At 41.2% G+C, this 19815-nt stretch overlaps 1 protein-coding gene across 2 annotated transcripts in view; it reads left to right on the plus strand.

The window, feature by feature from the left end:
• LOC116980779 (E3 ubiquitin-protein ligase DZIP3-like) overlaps nucleotides 1-19815 on the plus strand; it is an 87866-nt gene that overhangs the window by 10107 nt on the left and 57944 nt on the right. For both annotated transcript variants that reach the window (XM_033033363.1, XM_033033364.1), the window contains exons 3-8: nucleotides 4418-4452; nucleotides 8659-8708; nucleotides 12454-12768; nucleotides 14919-15224; nucleotides 16546-17196; nucleotides 17973-18020. In XM_033033363.1, coding sequence (XP_032889254.1) covers nucleotides 4418-4452; nucleotides 8659-8708; nucleotides 12454-12768; nucleotides 14919-15224; nucleotides 16546-17196; nucleotides 17973-18020 — 1405 coding nt within the window. The remainder of the gene's footprint in view (nucleotides 1-4417; nucleotides 4453-8658; nucleotides 8709-12453; nucleotides 12769-14918; nucleotides 15225-16545; nucleotides 17197-17972; nucleotides 18021-19815) is intronic.

Below are 19815 nucleotides of genomic sequence, written 5' to 3' on the forward strand. Positions count from 1 at the left end.
TGAAACAGTGTTGATGCATTTAAGTGGAGGCCTGATGTAACCTTGAGAAGGAAGGGCGTGGAGAGATGTGCAGACATGGTGCGATGTATTATTTGGAGTGTTAATACAGGAATAGAGAAGTGGTTTTGAGTGGCTTGGTTTTGTGCAGTAGATTACTTGCAGACACAAGGAAATTTATGCTTGGATGTTGCCAAAGGTTTTAGTACTGCAAAACAGGTCTGATAATTGTTCATTTTTACAGTTAATTTTTAAGGAAGACTTTTTTTGTGTGTGTGATACTCCAACCCATATTCTGACAGAGGTTCCTTTTGGTGTAACTCCACTGTTAGACTGATGTCCTATTCCTTTTAGAGTTAATGCTTACACTTATTTGTTTCGATTTAACCTCATCTTTTCACATTGATGCTCATTCCTTGTAGCATTAGCTCCATGCCATGTGTAGAGTAATGGTTTATGTTGGTATTAACATCAACCCTTTCTCCAGTTGCTACTCCAGCTATTCATCTCTCTGATTCTAGTCCCTTGCATTTGGCATATTTTAATAATTTAACCGTTGTTGGCTATGATTTCAGCTGCACCGACCTTGATACTGAGATACCTGCTCGTCCACCACCCACCCTAGTGCTCTGCCTCTATTTTTGTTTTGAGGCACCCCTAAAAACCTGCCTCATCTGTTAGAATATTTGTTTAATGCAGTGATTCAACCATACCATTATCAAACAAAACTTAACTAAAGTGGCTCAAGATCTTTTATCAAGGGATCATAAATAAAATAATCATTTTTGCCCTTTACCTATTTGTATCTCTTTCAAATGAGATTAGTTAAATATGTCAGCAACTTTGGCACTCCGTTCCATCGGAATTGGAAAATTCAGGGTAAATAAATTGTGCTAACATCAGTTTAATTTTGAAACCATTAAACTGCACTTGATCTTAAATGGTTGGAGATTTGAATTATATTGAATAGGCTTGCCTATATATAGTCCTGAAAGCTTTGTCAGAATATTCAGAGCCTTTCCAGAAATTTGTCATTTCTATTACTTATTATGTGACAAAAAGGTTCCTAACCTCTAATCATCCTTAGTTCTGTATGACCTTATTCTTTTTTTTTCCAACAGGAAATATTTTCCTTATAAAAAGTCTATCAAAAGTTTTTTTTTCAAATATTTTTTAATTAAGCTTTGTATGTTAGTTTTAACTTTCATATCGTGTAATAAGCACTAAGATAATGCTTAAAGAACTGATTTACTACCAATTACCTATTGAACTTTTGACGGTCAAATGTACAGAACAGCATAGCATAAGAAAAGGCCCTTCAGCCCACAATGTCTGTGCCGTACTGATGCCAAGATCAACTCTTATCTGCCTGCACATAATCCATTCACCTCCATTCCTTGCATATTCACATGCCTGTCGAAATGTTTTTTTAAATGTCACTATCGTATCTGCCTCAACCACCACCCCCAGCAGCATGTTCCAGGCACTCGCCACCCTCTGTGTAAAATAAACACATCTCCTTTAAACTTTGCTTCTCTCACCTTAAAGCTACTCTAGTATTTAATGTTTCCATCCTGGGAAAAATGTTCTGATTGTCTACCTCTCATAATTTTACAACTTCTATCAGGTCTCCATGCAACCTCTGTTGTTCTAGAGAAAACAATTCATGTCTGCAAATCTCACTCTGTAGCTAATATCCCCTAAAACAGGCATCATTATGGTGAACCTCCTCTGCATCTATCCAAAGCTTGTAAAGGGGCGACCAGAACTGCACGTAGTACTCCAAATGCGGTCTAAGCAAAGTCCTATAAAGCTGCATCACGACTTACTGATTTTTGTACTCAATGCCCCAACCGATGAAAGCAAGCATACTATATGCCTTCTTTACCACTCTGTCTATGTGTGACCACTTTCTGGGAGTTGTGGACTTGGTCCGCAGTATCCATCTATATATCAATGCCGTTAAGAGTCATGCCATTAATTGTAAATTTTCCCCTTACATTTTACCACCCAAAGTGCAACACCTCCCACTCAATTGGATTAAATTCCATTGCCATTTTTCCGCCCATTTCTGTAGCTGATCTTTACCCCCGCTGACTATCTTGACAGCCTTCCTCACAGTCTGCGACCCCAACAATTTTGGTGTCATCTGCAAACTGTCTAACTATCCCATCTACATTTATGTCTCAGTCATTTAGATATATCACAAACAGCAGAGATCCCAGCACAGATCCATGTGGAACTCCACTGGTCACAGACCTCCAGCCTAAATATTGTCCTTCCATCACAAGACCGTTCCAAATCCAGACGACCAAATCACTGTTAATCCTGTGCATCTTAATCTTCTAGATCAACCTATCATGGGAAATTTTATCAAATGCCTTAGTCAAATTCATGTAGACAACATCCACTGTCCTACCCTCATTGATCACCTTTGTCACCTCCTCAAAATACTCAAATCAAGTTAGTGAGACACAACCTGTCGTGTACAAAGCTATGATGACTATCCCTATTTAACCCATTATTTTTCAAATGGGAGTAAATCCTTTCCTGAACAATCTTCTCCAATAGCTTCCCTACCACTGATGTGAGGCTCATTGGGCTGTAATTCCCTGGATTTCCTCTAGTACTCTTCTTAAATAAATAAAAAAAACAACATTAGCTACACTCTAGTGTGTAAGAAAAAACTGCAGATGCTGGTAAAATCAAAGGTAGACACAAAATGCTAGAGTAACTCAGCGGCTCAGGCAGCATCTCTAGAGAGAAGGATTGGGTGACCTTTCGGATCGAGACCTTTCTTCAGAAGGGTCTCGACCCAAAACGTCGTCCATTCCTTAACTCCAGAGATGCTGCCTGACCCGCTGAGTTATTCCAGCAATTTGTGTCTAGCTACGCTGTAGTCCTCCGCGACCTCACCTGTAGCTAGAGAAGATGCAATGATCTTTGGTCAAGGCTCCCGCAATCTCCTCTCTTGCCTCTCTCAATAACAGGGATAGGTCCCATCAGGCTCTGGGGATTTATCCATCTTAATGCTCTTCAAGAGCCCCAACACCTCCTTAATCTCAAACTGCCCTTGCATATTAGTATTCTCCACATTGATCTCACTGTCTTCCATTTTCTTCTCCTTGGTGAAAATAGATGCAAAATGATTGTTTACTCCTTTGCATCACCTACATCACCCGACTCCATGAACATTCTTCCTATATTTAGTTCATCATGTTGGATAAATTAAGGAGGCTAAAACTGGACAAATCCCAAATAGGTGGCTGCAGTAATAGAGGATGCATCAGTGTTGATCTTTTCTAGTTTCTGGAAGTGTTCAGTAGATTAAAACATGACATGCTATTTTTAAAGAAAGTAAGAAGAGAAAAGAGCAGTCGTCTTGACAGCTCTTGTCAGTAAAATACATCTTACAGGTCACAGTGTAAGGGCATTTAGAAAATCATGAGATTAGGCTGAGTGCAGGAAAAATTGTGTTTTGCAAACCCAATGAAGCTGGGAATGTAACCAGCAGGGGAATATATAATAACCACGGGGTGTATAGCTGGGTTTTCATATCTTATTTGATAAGGTATCACACAAAAGGATTCATGAAGTTATACATAACATTAACGTGAGGCAGCATGGGAGTAATGAATGATTTTTTGGTTCATAGGCCTTCATGTGAACCACAGGGACCCTTGCCTATTCAAAGTTCATATTTGTGCCATAGATGCAATGTTATTAATTTTATGTGAGAAAGTGAACTGTGGGAAAGAGGTGAAACAGCTGTGAAGGGATGGAGTTGGATTATGTAAATGACCAAGCTAGTGGTAGAGTATAATGTGGGAAAATATGAGATCATGCACATCATGGTTGAATGTGCTTGTGTAGAATAGCACAAAACTATATTTTAAACAGTGAAAACTAACGGATGTTTGTGCACAAAAAGTTAATGATATCAGCAGACCTGTAAATCTTTGACGTTATCATAGAGGGGCATGAATGCTCAATCAAGTTTCAAATTATAAAATACTAACATAAAGAGGATTAAAGGATATGGAATAAGGCAGGAGAGTCTTAGAGGCATGGGATCAACCTCAATACCAAATGACAAAACACATGTGGGTGCCCTTTGGCCTACACCTTTCTGTTTTTTTTTTTTTTTGTAGGAAATCATTATTGCAGAGTTGTATCTGCAAGCAAGACTGTCATTGTATGTGTATCACACCATGCATGTGCACATGACAATAAACTCGACTTGTATCGCTCCTCGATACATCGTGAGAGGGAACCATCTTCCATTCTGCTAGTTCTGGAAACATAGATGAAGCATTATGTATGGCAAAGTTGTTTTGAAAACTTTTTGAGCTCAGCTCAAATATATTCATTAAATTGGACGATATATTGCTGTCTAATCACAATGTTGTCTTTGCTTCAGATTGATTCTCGTATATGCAGTTCAACTGATGTAAGGTAAGATATGCATTCGCAAAAAATAAAGAGTTGCCGTTCTAGTGGTGGGAGTGAAAGGAATGTGGTTGTAGTGAGGGGGGATTGGATACTTCCGCTGCAGCCAGGAGAAAGAGGCTAGAGACTGACAGGGTGAGGAATCTCTTCCAGCCTGGAGAGTAAATCCAAAGAGGAGGATGTTATGGTCCACGGTGCAAATCTACGACATTCGTGAGACGAAGAAAGAGATTTGACTGAGTGAAGGAACCGAAGAAAACATCGCTCAAGCATTGTGTAAGAAGGAACGACAGATGCTGGTTTAAACCAAAGAAAGACACCAAAGGTTGGAGTAATTCAGCGGGTCAGACAGTATTTCTGGAGAAAGGAATAGGTGACGTTTCGGGTTGAGACCCTTCTTCAGACTGCTTTGACTGCACTGATTGGAATGTTTTTAGGGAAGCAACCACAAGCCTCGATGAGTATACAGACACTGTGACATCATATGTCAGCTTTTGTGAGGGCAGTTGCATTCCCACTAGGACCCGGATCTGGTTCAACAACGACAAGCCCTGGTTTACAGACAGCTCCGCCAGTCTAAAGATGAAGCCTAAAGATTAGGAACGGGGATCCAGACCTCTACAGGCAGGCCAAGTACAAGCTGAGAAGAGGAATCAGAGCTGCCAAGGAAAGGTACTCTGAGAAGTTGAAGCAAGTTCTCAGCTAGTGACTCTTCTTCAGTTTGGAAGGGCTTGCAAGAAATCACCAGCTACGAGGAAAACCCCCCGCTCCTTGGACAATCGTCAGCTGACCAACGATCTGAATGAGTTCCACTGCAGGTTCGATAAACAGAAACATAACCCTGGTACCCCCCTCCCCAATCACCACTTCAGACCTACTCACAGCCTGACTCCAGTTTGCAAAGACTGGACCCTTCCCCATCCACTCCTCCCCAATTATCACTTCACACCTACTTACAGCCTCACTCCAGTCTGCAAAGACTGGGCCCTCATCCACTACCCACCCCCTCCTTGCTGCCCAACATCAATCTGGCCACTTCTCCATCACCAACAATAGAAATTGAGGAGACGCTATTGAGAAGACAGAAAAAACAGAAATCTCCAGGACCGGACAATGTTTCCCCCTCTACTCTCAAGCTGTATGCTGAGCAACTGGCACCGGTCTACACAGACATTTTCAACCAGTCCCTGCAAACCTATACTGACCCTGCCTGCTTCAAAGTCTCCACTATTGTCCCTGTGCCCAAAAAGATAAGTGTAATGTCTGTGTATAACCCTGTTGTGGCTAGCACAATGAATACATGTCCGACACCGACCACATCTTGTAAGAAGCGTTTATTTCCAACAACTAACAGAAACTTCTAGAAGGTCACTTGACCTCAGTCACGAGGCACTGGCCAACTCTCCTGACCTCAAGGGGCGCTGGCATTGACATTACATTTACATTACAATAAGGATTACTGGTCTTAATGACTACAGGCCTGTCGAACTGACCTCTGTGCTGGCTCAGCTGAAAAATATCACAAACCCCCTGCTGGCCCCACTGCAGTTTGCATACTGGGCCAATAAATCAGTGGATGACGCAGTCAACCTAGGCCTGCACTTCATCCTCCAGCACCTAGACCGCCAGGGGACCTATGCAAGGATTTTGTTTGTGGATTTCAGCTCTGCATTCAACAGAGCTACTACACTCCAAACTCTCCCAGTTGACGGTGCCTGAACCCCTCTGTCAATGGATCACCAACTTCCTGACAGACAGGAAGCAGCATGTGAGGCTGGGAAAGCACATCTCGGACCCGCAGACCCTCAGCATAGGAGCACTGCAAAGCTGTTTACTCTCCCCTCTCCTTTACTCTCTGCACCAACGACTGCACCTCCACAGACTCCTCTGTCAAGCTTCTCAAGTTTGCGAATGACACAACCCTGCTTGGCCTGATCCAGGATGGGGAGAAATCTGCCTTCAGACACGAAGTGACACAGCTGGCATCCTGGTGCCTTTGTAACAACCTGGAGCTCAATGCTCTTAAGACAATGGAATTGATTGTAGACTTTAGGAGAGCTCCCCCCCCGCCCCCCCACTCACCATCAACAACACCACAATCACATCTGTGGAATCATTTAAGTTCTTTGGAACCATCATCTCCATGGACCTTAAATGGGAGGCCACCAACGACTCCACAGTCAAAAAGGCCCAACAGAGTATGTACTTCCTGCGGCAGCTGAGGAAACACAATCTGCCAGAGGCAATGATGGTCTAATTCTATACTGCCATCGTAGAGTCTATCCCCACCTTCTCCATCATGGTCTGGTTCGACTCAGCCACCAAGCATGACATCCGAAGGCTGCAGCGAATCGTTCGATCAGCTGAGAAGGTTATTGGCTGTAACCCTACCCCCATTGATGTCCTGTACACTGCCAGGGCCAGGAAGCGAGCGGGTAAGATCATTTCTGACCACTCTCACCCTGGCCACAAACTCTTTGAATCACTTCCCTCTGGTAAGCGACTCCGGACTTTCAAAGCTGCCACAGCCAGACATAAAAACAGCTTTTTGTAGCTCTACTCAATAACCCAGTCTGTAGCCTCCTTTTGCTCTCGTATTTTATTTCATTCACATGTTTAAACTATAATGTTTTATTGTTGATGTTTTAATGTTTTATTCTTAATTGTTTACTGTATGTCGTGTTGTTACTTGCAAGCGGAGCACCTGGGCAAATTCCTTGTATGTGTACATACTTGACCAATAAACTTATTCATTCCTTTCCCGTCTTCCATCTGCTCACTACTCTCTCCTCCCTACTCTGACTTACCCCCTTTTTTCTTGTTGGTGGGAGAGAAATTTGTAATTACTTCGGGAGTGCAAAGCTTTGACTTAAAAGATTAATATTTGTTCCCCATCCGCACAGTTGCATTGGTACTGCTGTGTTTCTCCAGCTGATTGTTTATCGCTGAATATATTTCAAACTTTGGAAATTATATAAAATTGGGTGGGTAATGAATGGTGAGGAGGATGCAAAGAGGCTTCAATTTAACTTTGACAGATTCAACAAGCGAGCACAAATTTGTCATATTGTGTGTAATATGGTGAGTGTGAATTTATCCACTTCAACAGGGAAAGGAGAAAGGTAATGCATTATTTACATGCTGTTAGTGTGGAATATGGTGGTCTAATGGAGACTTAAGTGTTCTTGTACATCAGTCACTGAAAGCAAACCTGCAGATGCAGCAAATACTGTAGTTAAGAAGCCAAATGAAATGTTAGCCTTCATGGCAGGATTGTTTGTGTACAGGAGCAAGGATATCTTTCCAAAAGGGAAATGATCACTATTATAGTTCTAGTGAATGGTCAACATAGGTACTTAGAATCATTCTTGGGACTCTGAATTAAATTTGAAATAATGCACGTTATTTAAAACATCTGAGTAAGTGTACTAAATACAATGATGATAGAAATATAATCAGAAATGAATCAAAAATGAATTTTATATACTAATAGCTACAGATCCAATTATAAAAGTATTTGCTTTAATTTGTGTTTAAATACTTACAAAAACAAAGATGGACTATGTAAATGGACTATGTAAATTCATCAAATAGCTTATGACTGGGTTTTAACAGTATTGACCTTTGCTATTTTTATTCCATTTACGTCCGTATTTTGTGGATTCTGCAATGTAATTTCCAATCCCAGCATGATAGTCAAGAAGTTTAAAGTCTCAATAATTAAATATGAATGGAATCCAAGTATCGGTATTGGTCTTGTGAAATCACTAGACTATTTAAAAAAAATTGTTTGCTGATATTCTATAGGATAGAAAATCTGCTATGTTTCACTGTGACTCCAAACCCACAGTAATAAGGTTGACATTTAACTTCTATTATGGTATTAATCCATTCGGATATAGCAAAATGCTAGACTCCAGCTGTTCATGGAGGCTAATCACATTCTCGAGGCAACTAGTAACGAGCAATAGACACGAGCCTTGCTGACAACGCCTTTATCCCATTAATTAATTCTAAAAAGCTGGTTGGGAAATGTTGATTTAAGCAGCACCAGGGTCTCAGAAGAAAGTAATTCATATTTTCCATGAAACTTCAACAAATAAAGTCAATGAGTTAATAGAGTCAATGAGATGAAATGAGAAGGTCAGAGATTCAGTCTCTGCTGAGTTAGTTGAGAAATTAAATGAAAATTTTCTCCCATATCTTTCCTAGAACAAAGCAAGCATCTGATGCAAACAGAGAGGCTTACCAACCAAGGAGAGGTAATAAATCTTTATCATGTTGTGTTTCCGTGAGATTTTTGTTTTAACTAAACCATATTTCAGTTTGACAATATTAAGCATTTATCCATTATTTGTTAATGTTAAATATGTTAGATGATCATTCCAACTGCAAGGTAATGATGGGATGATTTTATTCTGAAACTATGTCCCCTACCAAGTTCTAGTTTCCCCCAAGAGGGGGGAAATATTCTAAGTATATCCGTCCTTAAGCACCCTTGGAATTTCTCAGCTAAGAATCCACAATCTCATTTATGAACAAGGGGATCAAAATTTATTCCAACAGTGCCCTGATTTAAATGTAACTTGTGATACACGGATGATGTAGTCCGATGAAGGGTTCCGAACAGAAACCTTGTCTGTTGCTCACAGTTGCTGCCTGACCCGCCGAGTTTCTCCAGCACTTTGTTTTAGCTTACGATTCCAGCATCTACAGTTTCTTGCGTCTCAATTATAAATGGCCGTGAGCTACTAAATAGCTGCAGAAGGAGGTGGCGGCTCCATGAATATCCCCATCCCCAGTCGTGGCACAGCTTAGCATGAGTGCCAAGGATGAGTCTGACACATCCATCTGCAACCAAATCCGGAGCAAGTCTTTGATCCATCTCAGCTTTTTCCTTCAGTCTCTGACATTATAGAATCTGGTCTCTGGCCAATTTATATCACTCCATGTGATGTCAAGAAACATTTGACAGTAATGGTTATAGGACAATAAAGCATTCTTCCGATGATGTAAAGACCTGGAGAATTATTTGTGGCCAAGCATATTCACTGTAGTTACCATATTGTCACTTAGCGGACAGATGCGGAAAATTGCCCAGGTATATCCTGTTCACAAAAAGCAAGACAAAACCATCCACTGTCAATCAATAGCAAAGTGACAGAAGCTGTAATCAACAGTAATAAGAAGATGCTCTTACCAATACTCTTCTCATCAGTTCTCAGTTTGGATTTTGCAAGGACCACTCACTCATCCACAGACCTCAATGTCATGGTAACTAATGTCATGGTAACAGATTATGTGATGGCTGTTGCCGCTTTGAAGAAGCATTATGTGGTGCAAACAAATGCTACATTTTAATGACATGTATTTCGGCAGACGACACAGAGAGAGGGGGAAAGCATTGCTCTGTTTGTCACAAGATTGCATCAAGTTTCTGAGGGCTGTAACTATAGTGTTGAATTGGAGAAACAAATCAGGGTTCAGGTTGTACATAGTTGCAATTCAAATGGCTTGAGTCGCAAGTTCTTGGAGAAAGATGACACACTAATCTTAGTGGAAACACTGACAATTGCCTGTTCATTTGAAGCCGTGGAAACCCAGTTTCAGACCATGAAATTGGATGGATGAAGCCTAGGCACTAGGGATACTTGTACAGAAGCATGTGGGACAATTGAGAGTCATAGTGTAGGCAAGCAGGTAATTGACGGAAGATACTCCCAGGCAGAAAATGAGGCTTTGGCTTTGGTGTGGCCATGTGAACACATTCGTATGGCATCGAGTTTGAGTTGTGGACAGATCACAAACCGATGGAGCCAATCTACTCCCCTCGATCCAAACCGTGTGCCCGGATTAAAAGATGGATGCTTAGACTCCCAGCAGTACAAATCCAAAGTGATCCACATTGCTGGAAAGCACAATCCACTTTGCTGGAATATAGCTGACTCATTATCCAGAAGCCGCAAGGGTCTACAATGGAGACATAAGCAGAAGGCAAAGATTGGAAGGAGATGCTCCTATCATATGTTGCAGCATGTAGAGCTACACCACAACAGGGAAGAGTCCGGCAGAATTATTGTTTTGCAGGAAAATCCAGACGAAGATACCATGGGTTAGTGACATGGTAAATGACCAAGAAGTGAGAGATCATGATGCAGAAAAGAAATGTGAATCAAAGCTCTATGTAGACAGGAGATGAGGTGCCGAACCATCAGATAATATGCCAGGAGATGACGTGGTAGTGAGGGGAGAAAGTCCAAGCAAAATGGACACACCCTTCTTTTCACAACCATTCACAGTGGTGTCCAGACAAATAAATAAGGTGACAGTCTAGTCGCCAGAAGGAGTCAAATATGATAGAAACACATTGTATGTGGAAAAGGTATCGCTGTTGTGATAGTCCAGGAGCACTGCAGATTGAAATTGAGACTGTGGGGATCAGACTCAAGACTACCAAATTGAGGAGCCAAGAATACACAAGTCTGAAGAGGAGACTATACGAAGCCAGAATCGAGATAATGAACTGATGGAACAGGACATGACGTATCATAATCCAGTGCAGACAGAACCAGTGGCCAGACCAAAACGTCATATCCAAGAGATATGAGGACTGTGAAATGTGTCGACATGTGAAAATGACATGTTATCATTGTAACAATGCCATATCCTAAATAGGTGTTGGAATGTTCAGTATATAATATGATGATGCGGAAACCCTTTTAGTTTGATAAGGGAGGGATGTCATGGCAACTTGTCATGTTTAAATGTTTCACGTTACTATGAGTCAGAAAGGTTAGAGGATACATGTTGCCGGCTTGTAAAGAAATGGTGGAATAAAACTGTGTGTGATCAGTGTCCTTGGAGTGTGTTTATTATATTCTGATCAAGGCGAGGATCTGACATTGGCAATGAGGATGAAATTTGCTCCAAACATGGACAAATGAAGCTCAAATCCATAGGTGAACTGAGATTGTCATGCAGTGTCTGAAGCCAGTGATAATTGAAGGAAACGTTCTGATATGTCGTACAGTGATAAATGGTTATGGTTGGAAATTGGTAACCTCAACCGTAAGACATTAAGTCAGGTGTTCCTCAGGGCATTGTCTGAGAGCCAAACATCTTTTGATGATGTTCTTTCAATTATTAAGGTCAGAAGTGGGAAAGTTTATTGATGATCTCAAAATGAAGCAGTCTTTGCCTCAAGAAAGCATGATCTGGACAATGTTCAGGCATGAGAAGCATCAAATCACATTTGTTTTACACAAGTGCCTAGCAATGACCATCATCAACAAGAGGTAGACAAAAACCCTGGAGAAACTCAGCGGGTGAGGCAGCATCAATGGAGCGAAGGAATAGGTGACGTTTCGGGTCGAGACCCTTCTTCATCAACAAGAGAATGTCTCCAACTCCCACAATTATGAAGAAGCTCAATACCTTCCAGGACAAAGAAGCAGGTTGATACCCATCCACCTTCCGAAACAGTTACACCCCTTACTGCTGGAAAGTAAGTGCTGGAGTGTGTATCATCCACAAGATGTATTGGCTCTTTATACCCATGATGAATCCAGATAAAGGATAAGAGCATCCCTTCAAATCAAGGATGACCATGTAGCCATTCCCCTGTTGTCACAGGGTCAAATGTTTGGAACTCCCTACTCAAAGTATTATGGCTGTCACTTCACCAGAAGGCTGTCAGCAGTTCTCTTGGCTCAACATGACGTTTTCCAGGCAATTGGAGATGGGCAGCATCTTGCTGAAAGTATACAAATCCCATGATCCCATACATATTGGTCCTGATGCAAAGTCTTTGTCCGAATCGTCGACTGTGCCTTTGCCTCTGCAAATGCTGCTTGACCCACTGAGTTCTCCATCAGTTTGTTTTTTACAGTGGCTTATTGGCCACTTTATAATGCATTTTTTTCTGTGGATGTTCTGGAAATCCAATAAAATGTTTGCTATAATGATTGAAAATTGCCTTGTTATCTTTCTATGTTTGTTTCTGTGCAGTGATTTTCTTAACGGAGGAGTCTAAGAAGTGTTATTTACTGCGGGAACTAACTGCAGAGAGAGCAACTATTGAAAAAGGAATGCTGGATGTTGATCGCCTTATTCTCAAACTCTTCACATCTGGGGTTTTGGACTTCATCTCTTTGAATCACATCACTAGAAATCCAGTCAGGAATGACCGGACTCGAGTTCTGCTGGATCACTTTTTACAGATTAACAACAATGGAATTTTAAGACAGTTTGTTTCCCACATGCGGGACTCGGTGATTCTAAATGCAGAAGCACTCAACTGGGCAGAGTACATGCAAGGATGCAGTGAGTATCTTTTCCATTTAATAATAATAAGAATAAACTTTATTTCGGACTCAAGGTGCAGACAAGGGACAACATTACATAAAAATACATTGCATATGAAAAAACATCATAAAATACATATTGTTTAATTTCTACTTTATCAGTTTTATTTTTTTAAATGACCTTCAATTTTGAAGATTCATCCTGGGATTAGATTCCTTTCACCTTAATTAAACCAGATGCCTTTTTTGATGACCAGGCATTACTGTATGGCTGCAGACGATTATCCAGCTGTTCCATTTGCTCCATTTAGAGGTGGTTTAGCCAGAGTAATATGCACACCCAGCCAGTGCAATGTCTGCATGTAGTCTGATCTTATCTCATCCTGTGTTTTTCAGTAGATTAACTCCAAATAGTAAGTGAACCTGCACCTCACCAACGTAAATCAGGAGAGACGCAGATGTTAATAAGATGACCTAAAGTATCGTGGCTAATTGGCACACATTACGAAAGTAACAGGGGCGGAATTTCCAAAATAAATAATTGATGGGAAAATACTTTGGAACATCATGAAGATATGAAAAGTGACAATCAAATGTAAATTATTTTATAATTGACTTCAGGGAAAGCACTGCACAGTAGTTGCCTGAAATATTATCCTAATGGTGCAGATGTGACCATCTTTGCTGTGTTGTATAAAGCCATGAAATGTGCACCACAGTTTTTATCCTAGATAAAAGGCCATATTCTCTTCTCCTTGGAGCACACTCCCTTGAAGGAAAGATTTGTTTTGCATCAGGTGTGAATTACAGACTTTCTTGGTGCCATTCTGCCATTTTGTATTTTCAGGCTTGGGGAAGTCTGCATTTGATGCAGATTTTAATGACAAGGTTGTTTGATCACTTTGTTGAACTTTCTTTATTCATGGCATTATAGGAATACTTGGGGGTAGTGGAAATCTAACACATTCTAAGAATGCAGCATCAGGAAAGCTTTAAGGTGCCATGAAATCATAGTGCCATAGGTTAATGGGCCCGTCCCATTTAGGCGATTTTTCAGCGGACTGCCAGCGATTGTCAAGTTGCCGGCAGTTGCCTGAAAAACCGGGAACTGGAACGGCGACTGTCAGAGTGGAACACACACTCACACACACCGCTTCCTTCACTAGCCCATGTGAATATTTTAGACGGTGCTCCCCCCGCTTGCCCTGTCTAAAAAATTCACACGGTGCAAAGCCAAGGTGATAAAGCACCCACACCGTGATGAACAGAAAGGTTGGCACTGTAAAAAGACAGCTAAAGCACAGTGTACAGTTAGTCCTTTAAGAGAGGGGGGAGAGGAGGGGAGAAGGATTGGAGACAACTTTTAAGAAGCCAGAGATACATGGCTGTGATGCTTGGCGGACATTTAACATTACCAGTTGGTTATCCTTGGTTTTGAAAACTACTGCTTATCTTTTTTCCCCCCAATGAGCCAATGAAATTCACCGGTCAGCACCAGCTCCAACCTCCGAGAACCTCCGATCTCCTGGCAACCCATTAGGACCTCCTGCCAACCCACCCATGGCTCGAGACTTTTCGCTACTCTCCATGGCGGCTTCATTCTAGTCGCCGCTAATTTTTCAACATGTTGAAAAATTCACGGCGCCCATAATGAGGCCGCGACTTGTTCCCAGAATGCGGGAACTCCTCACGACCATGAAGGCGACTCCCCGGCAACCACCCGCGAACATGTGGCGACTGCATAGTCTCTTGCAGTCGCCTAAAAAGTCACCAAAGTGGGACAGGCCCATAAGGGTACTTTGACATTAGTTCCTACCGGTAAATTTTGAGCATTCACAGTGACCTTGACGTACTGCCATTGGATGTAGGGGAGAAACTAGGGTTGTGTTGAAATCAGCTGCTGTTTAATCATTTCTGCATAATACATAAGCTAGAGAAAAATCTGCTTAATCTTTCAAGCAGGTTATTTGCTTCTTCTTCAATATGCAAATAATACTTTATATCTCTTTGGTGCTTGCAAACAATACTGATCCAGATCTGTTTGAGGTAAATGGCAGATATTGGGTGAATACCTTGTTGTGCTAAACATCAGGTTCTGTAAATTAGCTGCTCAATGACTATAATAACTTATTTCAATAGTTATGTGACCCTTGGCTTTATGTTGTGTAGGTGACAGCTGCTGCATGTTCTTCATTAAGAAATATGCCGATGTTTTTAAATACGTATTGGAGGAATACGGTGTGAAGACCTTTGCTGAATACTTCCTGAAATCTGGAATGCTGATGGAATCGGAGAGCAAGGATTTATGCAAGTACAGTTATAAAGAAGGAGCTGAGCGTTTTATGCACATTCTCTTCACCAAGAAGACCATTCTGTGTGTAGCAGATATGTGGTTTACATTAGTGGAACATCAGCATGATATTCCTTACCTAGGACCATACATCAACAGTTTCCTGAAAGCATTTGATGAACAAAGTAATTGAATTGTTTTTTGTCTAATTTTAGAGGTTTGAAGTTCCTTTGGTTGCAAAATATGATGTAATACTTTGAGCCATATATATGACAATCACAATAATACTTTATTAGCCAAGTGTGTTTTGCACCATGTACGAGGAATTTCATTTGCCAAGTCTGTCAAACAAATAAAAAGCAACAGAACGCACAAAACACATTTTAACATAAACATCCACCACAGTGACTCCTCCGCATTCCTCTGCTGTGATGGAAGGCGGAAAAAAGTTCAAATCTCTTCCCATATGGGCCTGTCCAACTTAAGGGATTTTTCAGGCCACTGCCGGCGACTGTCAAGTTGCCGACACTCGCCTGAAAAACCGGCAACTGGAACGGCAACTGTCAGAGTGGAACACATACACACACCCCTTCACCAGCCCGTTATGCAGGCTGGGGACAGGGCAAGTGGGGGGAGCGCTGTCTGAGTGAAATTCAAAGCCAATGTGATGCAGACACACACCGTAATGAACAGGAAGGTGGCGCTGGAATTAAGACGGCTAAAGCACAGTCCTTTAAGAGAGGGGGTGGGGGAGAAAGGGAGGGGAGAAGGAGTGGAGTTACTTGGCAGACATTTAACATTACCAGTCGGTTATCCTTGGTTCTGAAAAGTACTGCTTATGTTTTTTTTTCCAATAACCAATAAAATTCAGCGGTCAGCAACAGCTACAACCTACGAGAACCTTCGACCTCCTGGCAACCCACTAGGACCTCCTGGCGACCCACCTACGGCACGAGAATTCTCACTATTCTTCATTCTGTTGAAAAATTTGCGGCAACCATAATGAGGCCGCGACTAAGTTTCCCCCTTCCCCCACCCCCTCCCCCCACATAAACAAAGTGGAGAGCACAAACTTTTAACACACACTAAATAAATAAATAAATAATTAGAAATAGGCGAAAAAACAGGCAGACCGTTGGCCGGGCTACCAATCGTGCGGCACCCCTGGTGGAATATATTGCAACCATATATATACCCTTTAATATATTACTCCTACACACAACTGCTGTGATATCTTAAATTTGAAAGAAAGTTGTTACATTAGGTATGCAATGGACATTATTTGGGCACTAAGTTTCACCCTTGTAATGGCATTTCAGGCGGATTAAGGTCACCAATCTGCTCTTTAGCTTTTGAGCTTGAAGAGTTTAAAATCTGATCTGGCAAACATAGTATCCTGTTGCAAACAGACTTGCTGCAAATCGTTTTCTTCTATCAAGCTCGTTAAAGAAAGCATGTTGTTAAAGAAAGGTATGTGTGACCTATAATTGTTTTTTTTTCATTTAGCTGGGCCTTTCTGTCCACAATTTGATCCTCAATTGCCAGTCAAACCACTATTAAAAAAGAGGTGCTACGTTAATCTTTATCGCCTTCTTCATTTAATACATGTGGAAGGCACAGAGATAGTTCGGAAAATTTTTGAAGCCCACGTCTCAGCAGAAGAATTGGAAGAAGAAATTACAAAGAATAAAGTTCTGATCAAGAATCGTTTGGAGGGACCAGATTTTAGTAACTTCAAAAAGAAATGGATCAATATTATTTATTCAGCAGACAGACCAAAAACTCAGCATTTTTCACTGCCTCTTTTTCAATTTCTTGCTGCGTTTATGAAGAAGTTTCCCCGTCCCAAAAAGGGCTGGACTGGCAGGCTTGCAAGATCTGACACTTCTCCTGGAGCTTATCTGCGACGTATTTGTGAGATGCGAGAGCACCTTCTGAAAGACATCTTGCACAAAGAACTAACCTATGAAAAATTTGACAGAATGTGGAATGAAGCTGCAGAGATACTTGGTCAGCTCGGTGTTGATGATAAGAGGTTGCAAGAACTTCGGATGCAGCCAATGAGCGTTGTATTTATTGAAAGGAGATACATGGAGAAGTACTTCAATAAACCACTGTCTGAACTTTTGGAAAACCTTATTGTTAAACTCCACAGAGGTAAATTTTGTTCATTTATATATTAAGCACCAACCAACTAAAATTATAAACTGCTGGGAACACTCAGCAGGTTAGGCACCATCAATGGGAGATAGACACAAAATGCTGGTGTAACTCAGTGTGACAGGCAGCATCTCTGGAGAAAAGGAATGGGCGACGTTTCGGGTCAAGACCCTTCTGGAGAGTCATTTTGGGTCAAACACTATCAGAATGGAAAAGTGAGATATTGTAAGTTGGAATGAGAGGGAATGGCAGAAAAAACAAAAGGATTGTCTGGTTGGATGCCATTCAAAGTTACCAAGTTAATAACTACTTTAAAAACTGTCCTAGGCTGACATAAAAGTCACACCTGTAGAGAAAGGGGAAAGATTGTCTGTACGGAGTTTGTATGTTCTCTCCGTGACCCGCATGGGTTTTCACCGAGATCTTCGGTTACCTCCGATACAGGTTTGTAGGTTCATTGGCTTGGTAAATGTAAAAAATGTCCCCAGTGGGTATAGGATAGTGTTAATGTGCGGGGATCGCTGGTCGGCACGGACCCGGTAGGCTGAAAGGGCCTGTTTCCGCACTGTATCTCTAAACTAATAGATTACGTGAAATTGGTTGAACTTAATAAGATTGTAATGAATAGCAGACTTCCTCTGACTAATTACTTGCTTCAAAGTTAAACTTTCTTGCAACATTAGCATGGATTTAAAGCTTAATTCTTGCTCAAGCAGACCTAGATAGGTATAGCCTTTGATGTTGTGTGTGATATTGTCTTCCTGTTTTTTTAGGTATCGATTCTGTTTGTGCTTGTTCATTGGCAAAGGATCCAATTGCAGGTAGGCCTTGCTGTGGTCATGTGTGCTTTTTTAGAGAAATGGTTAACTCATTCTCACTAATCCTCAACTGTGCTTCATCTGTGTATAATGTATATTGGATCAATATGATTATACAGATTTTAGATGAAATTTCTCCAGTCAGTGATTTTGGCAGTAGTGCAAAATGAGACATGGGAGATGGCAGATATTTCATCTCCACACTGATTGTTTAATTACTTTTCACAATATCAAGAGAATGGAAAATCCCCATTATTAAAAAGATTTATATTGAACTACATAATTATAGTTTTTTTTCAATAAATCACACTCAGAACCGATGATCAGACCAAAACAGAAAACTACTGACACTTTCATCTGTGGCTTAATCCATTCCAAAATGTTATTTGTTCAAGCACAAATTTATTGTAATATATATGTATGCATACAGTGAGGTACGGGTACAATGAAAAATCACATCACTGGCACATAGACTAGGACACAATTCCTTACCTAGAAAGAAGAGAATGTTAAGCTTCCATTTAAAATGGTGGAAGAGAATATCATAGCTATATTTAAAGACTAGACTAAGTGGGACCCGTTGGGTCACAGCTTCACACAGGAGGGCTTGTCCCCCATCGTAATATTCCACCACTCCACCAATTCCAATATTGGTGGCCAGTGTTGGCTTTCTGCAGTGCTAGTATGGGTGTTGTGGGCTGAAGGGGCTGGTCTCCAGGGGACTAGTGTGGTCATTGTGGGCCGAATGGATTCTTGGGCTGGCGGCTCAGTCGCTCAAGCCTGGTGTGCTGGCAGCTGACTCACAGCTGGTGGGCTGGCAGTTGACTCGCGCCTATTCCTTGAAATTCACACTACATTTTCAAACCAACCACATTTTCAAAGCAACCACCATTTTCATTTTCAAAGCAGCCACATTTTCAATGCAACCACCATTTTCATTTTCAAAGCAACCACATTTTCAATAAGCCAAAACCAGCTTTTGCGTTTTCAATAAGCCAAAAACAGCTTTTGCATTTTCATTAACCCAAAACAGCTTTTGTATTTTTAATAAGCCAAAATCAGCTTTTGCATTTTCAAACCAAAAAACGCTTTTGCATTTTCAAACCAAAAAACACTTTTGCATTTTCAAACCAAAAAGCACTTTTGCATTATCAAACCAAAAAATACTTTTGCATTTTCAAACTACATTAAGGGCACTGACAGGTCAGTAAAACCACTCACAGTTTAGTAGACATGTGTTCAGTGTTATTCACAGCTCAGACTGAGAGTCGTGACCTGTCGCTCCCCCATCTTGCAGATAACTGAGGCACCTCCATACTTCTGGGTTTTATAGTCCCTCCCCCTCACACCAGAAGGGGGCTGGCCTTCATGGTGTGATTGACAGGAGATAGAATCTCAACATTTTTTAAACATTAATGTCTTTTATTTTTCATCGATGGGAAAAATCCTCTTGGCCTGCACAGCAGAATGGGACTCTGAGTAAGATGGCCAAAAATCACAGCCGTAAGTGATAGTGTTTTTTTCTAAAATCAATATAAAGTGCAACAGGAAGTGGTCAAGATCAGAGTGTTAATTATATAGATAAAGTAGATCAGCACATTTGAGAGAAAACAATAGGAGGGTATGTTCATAGCTTGAGATAAAGTGGGGTGGGAAGAGACCTGTTTAGTTGAATCTTAGTCATGGAGGGTATAGGTTAAAAAATAGGTGCACGAGTAGGCCATTCGGCCCTTCGAGCCAGCACCGCCATTCAATATGATCATGTCTGATCATCCAAAACCAGTACCCCATTCCTGCT

The sequence above is a fragment of the Amblyraja radiata genome, chromosome 14, assembly GCF_010909765.2.
Source record: "Amblyraja radiata isolate CabotCenter1 chromosome 14, sAmbRad1.1.pri, whole genome shotgun sequence".
Lineage (NCBI taxonomy): Eukaryota > Metazoa > Chordata > Chondrichthyes > Rajiformes > Rajidae > Amblyraja > Amblyraja radiata.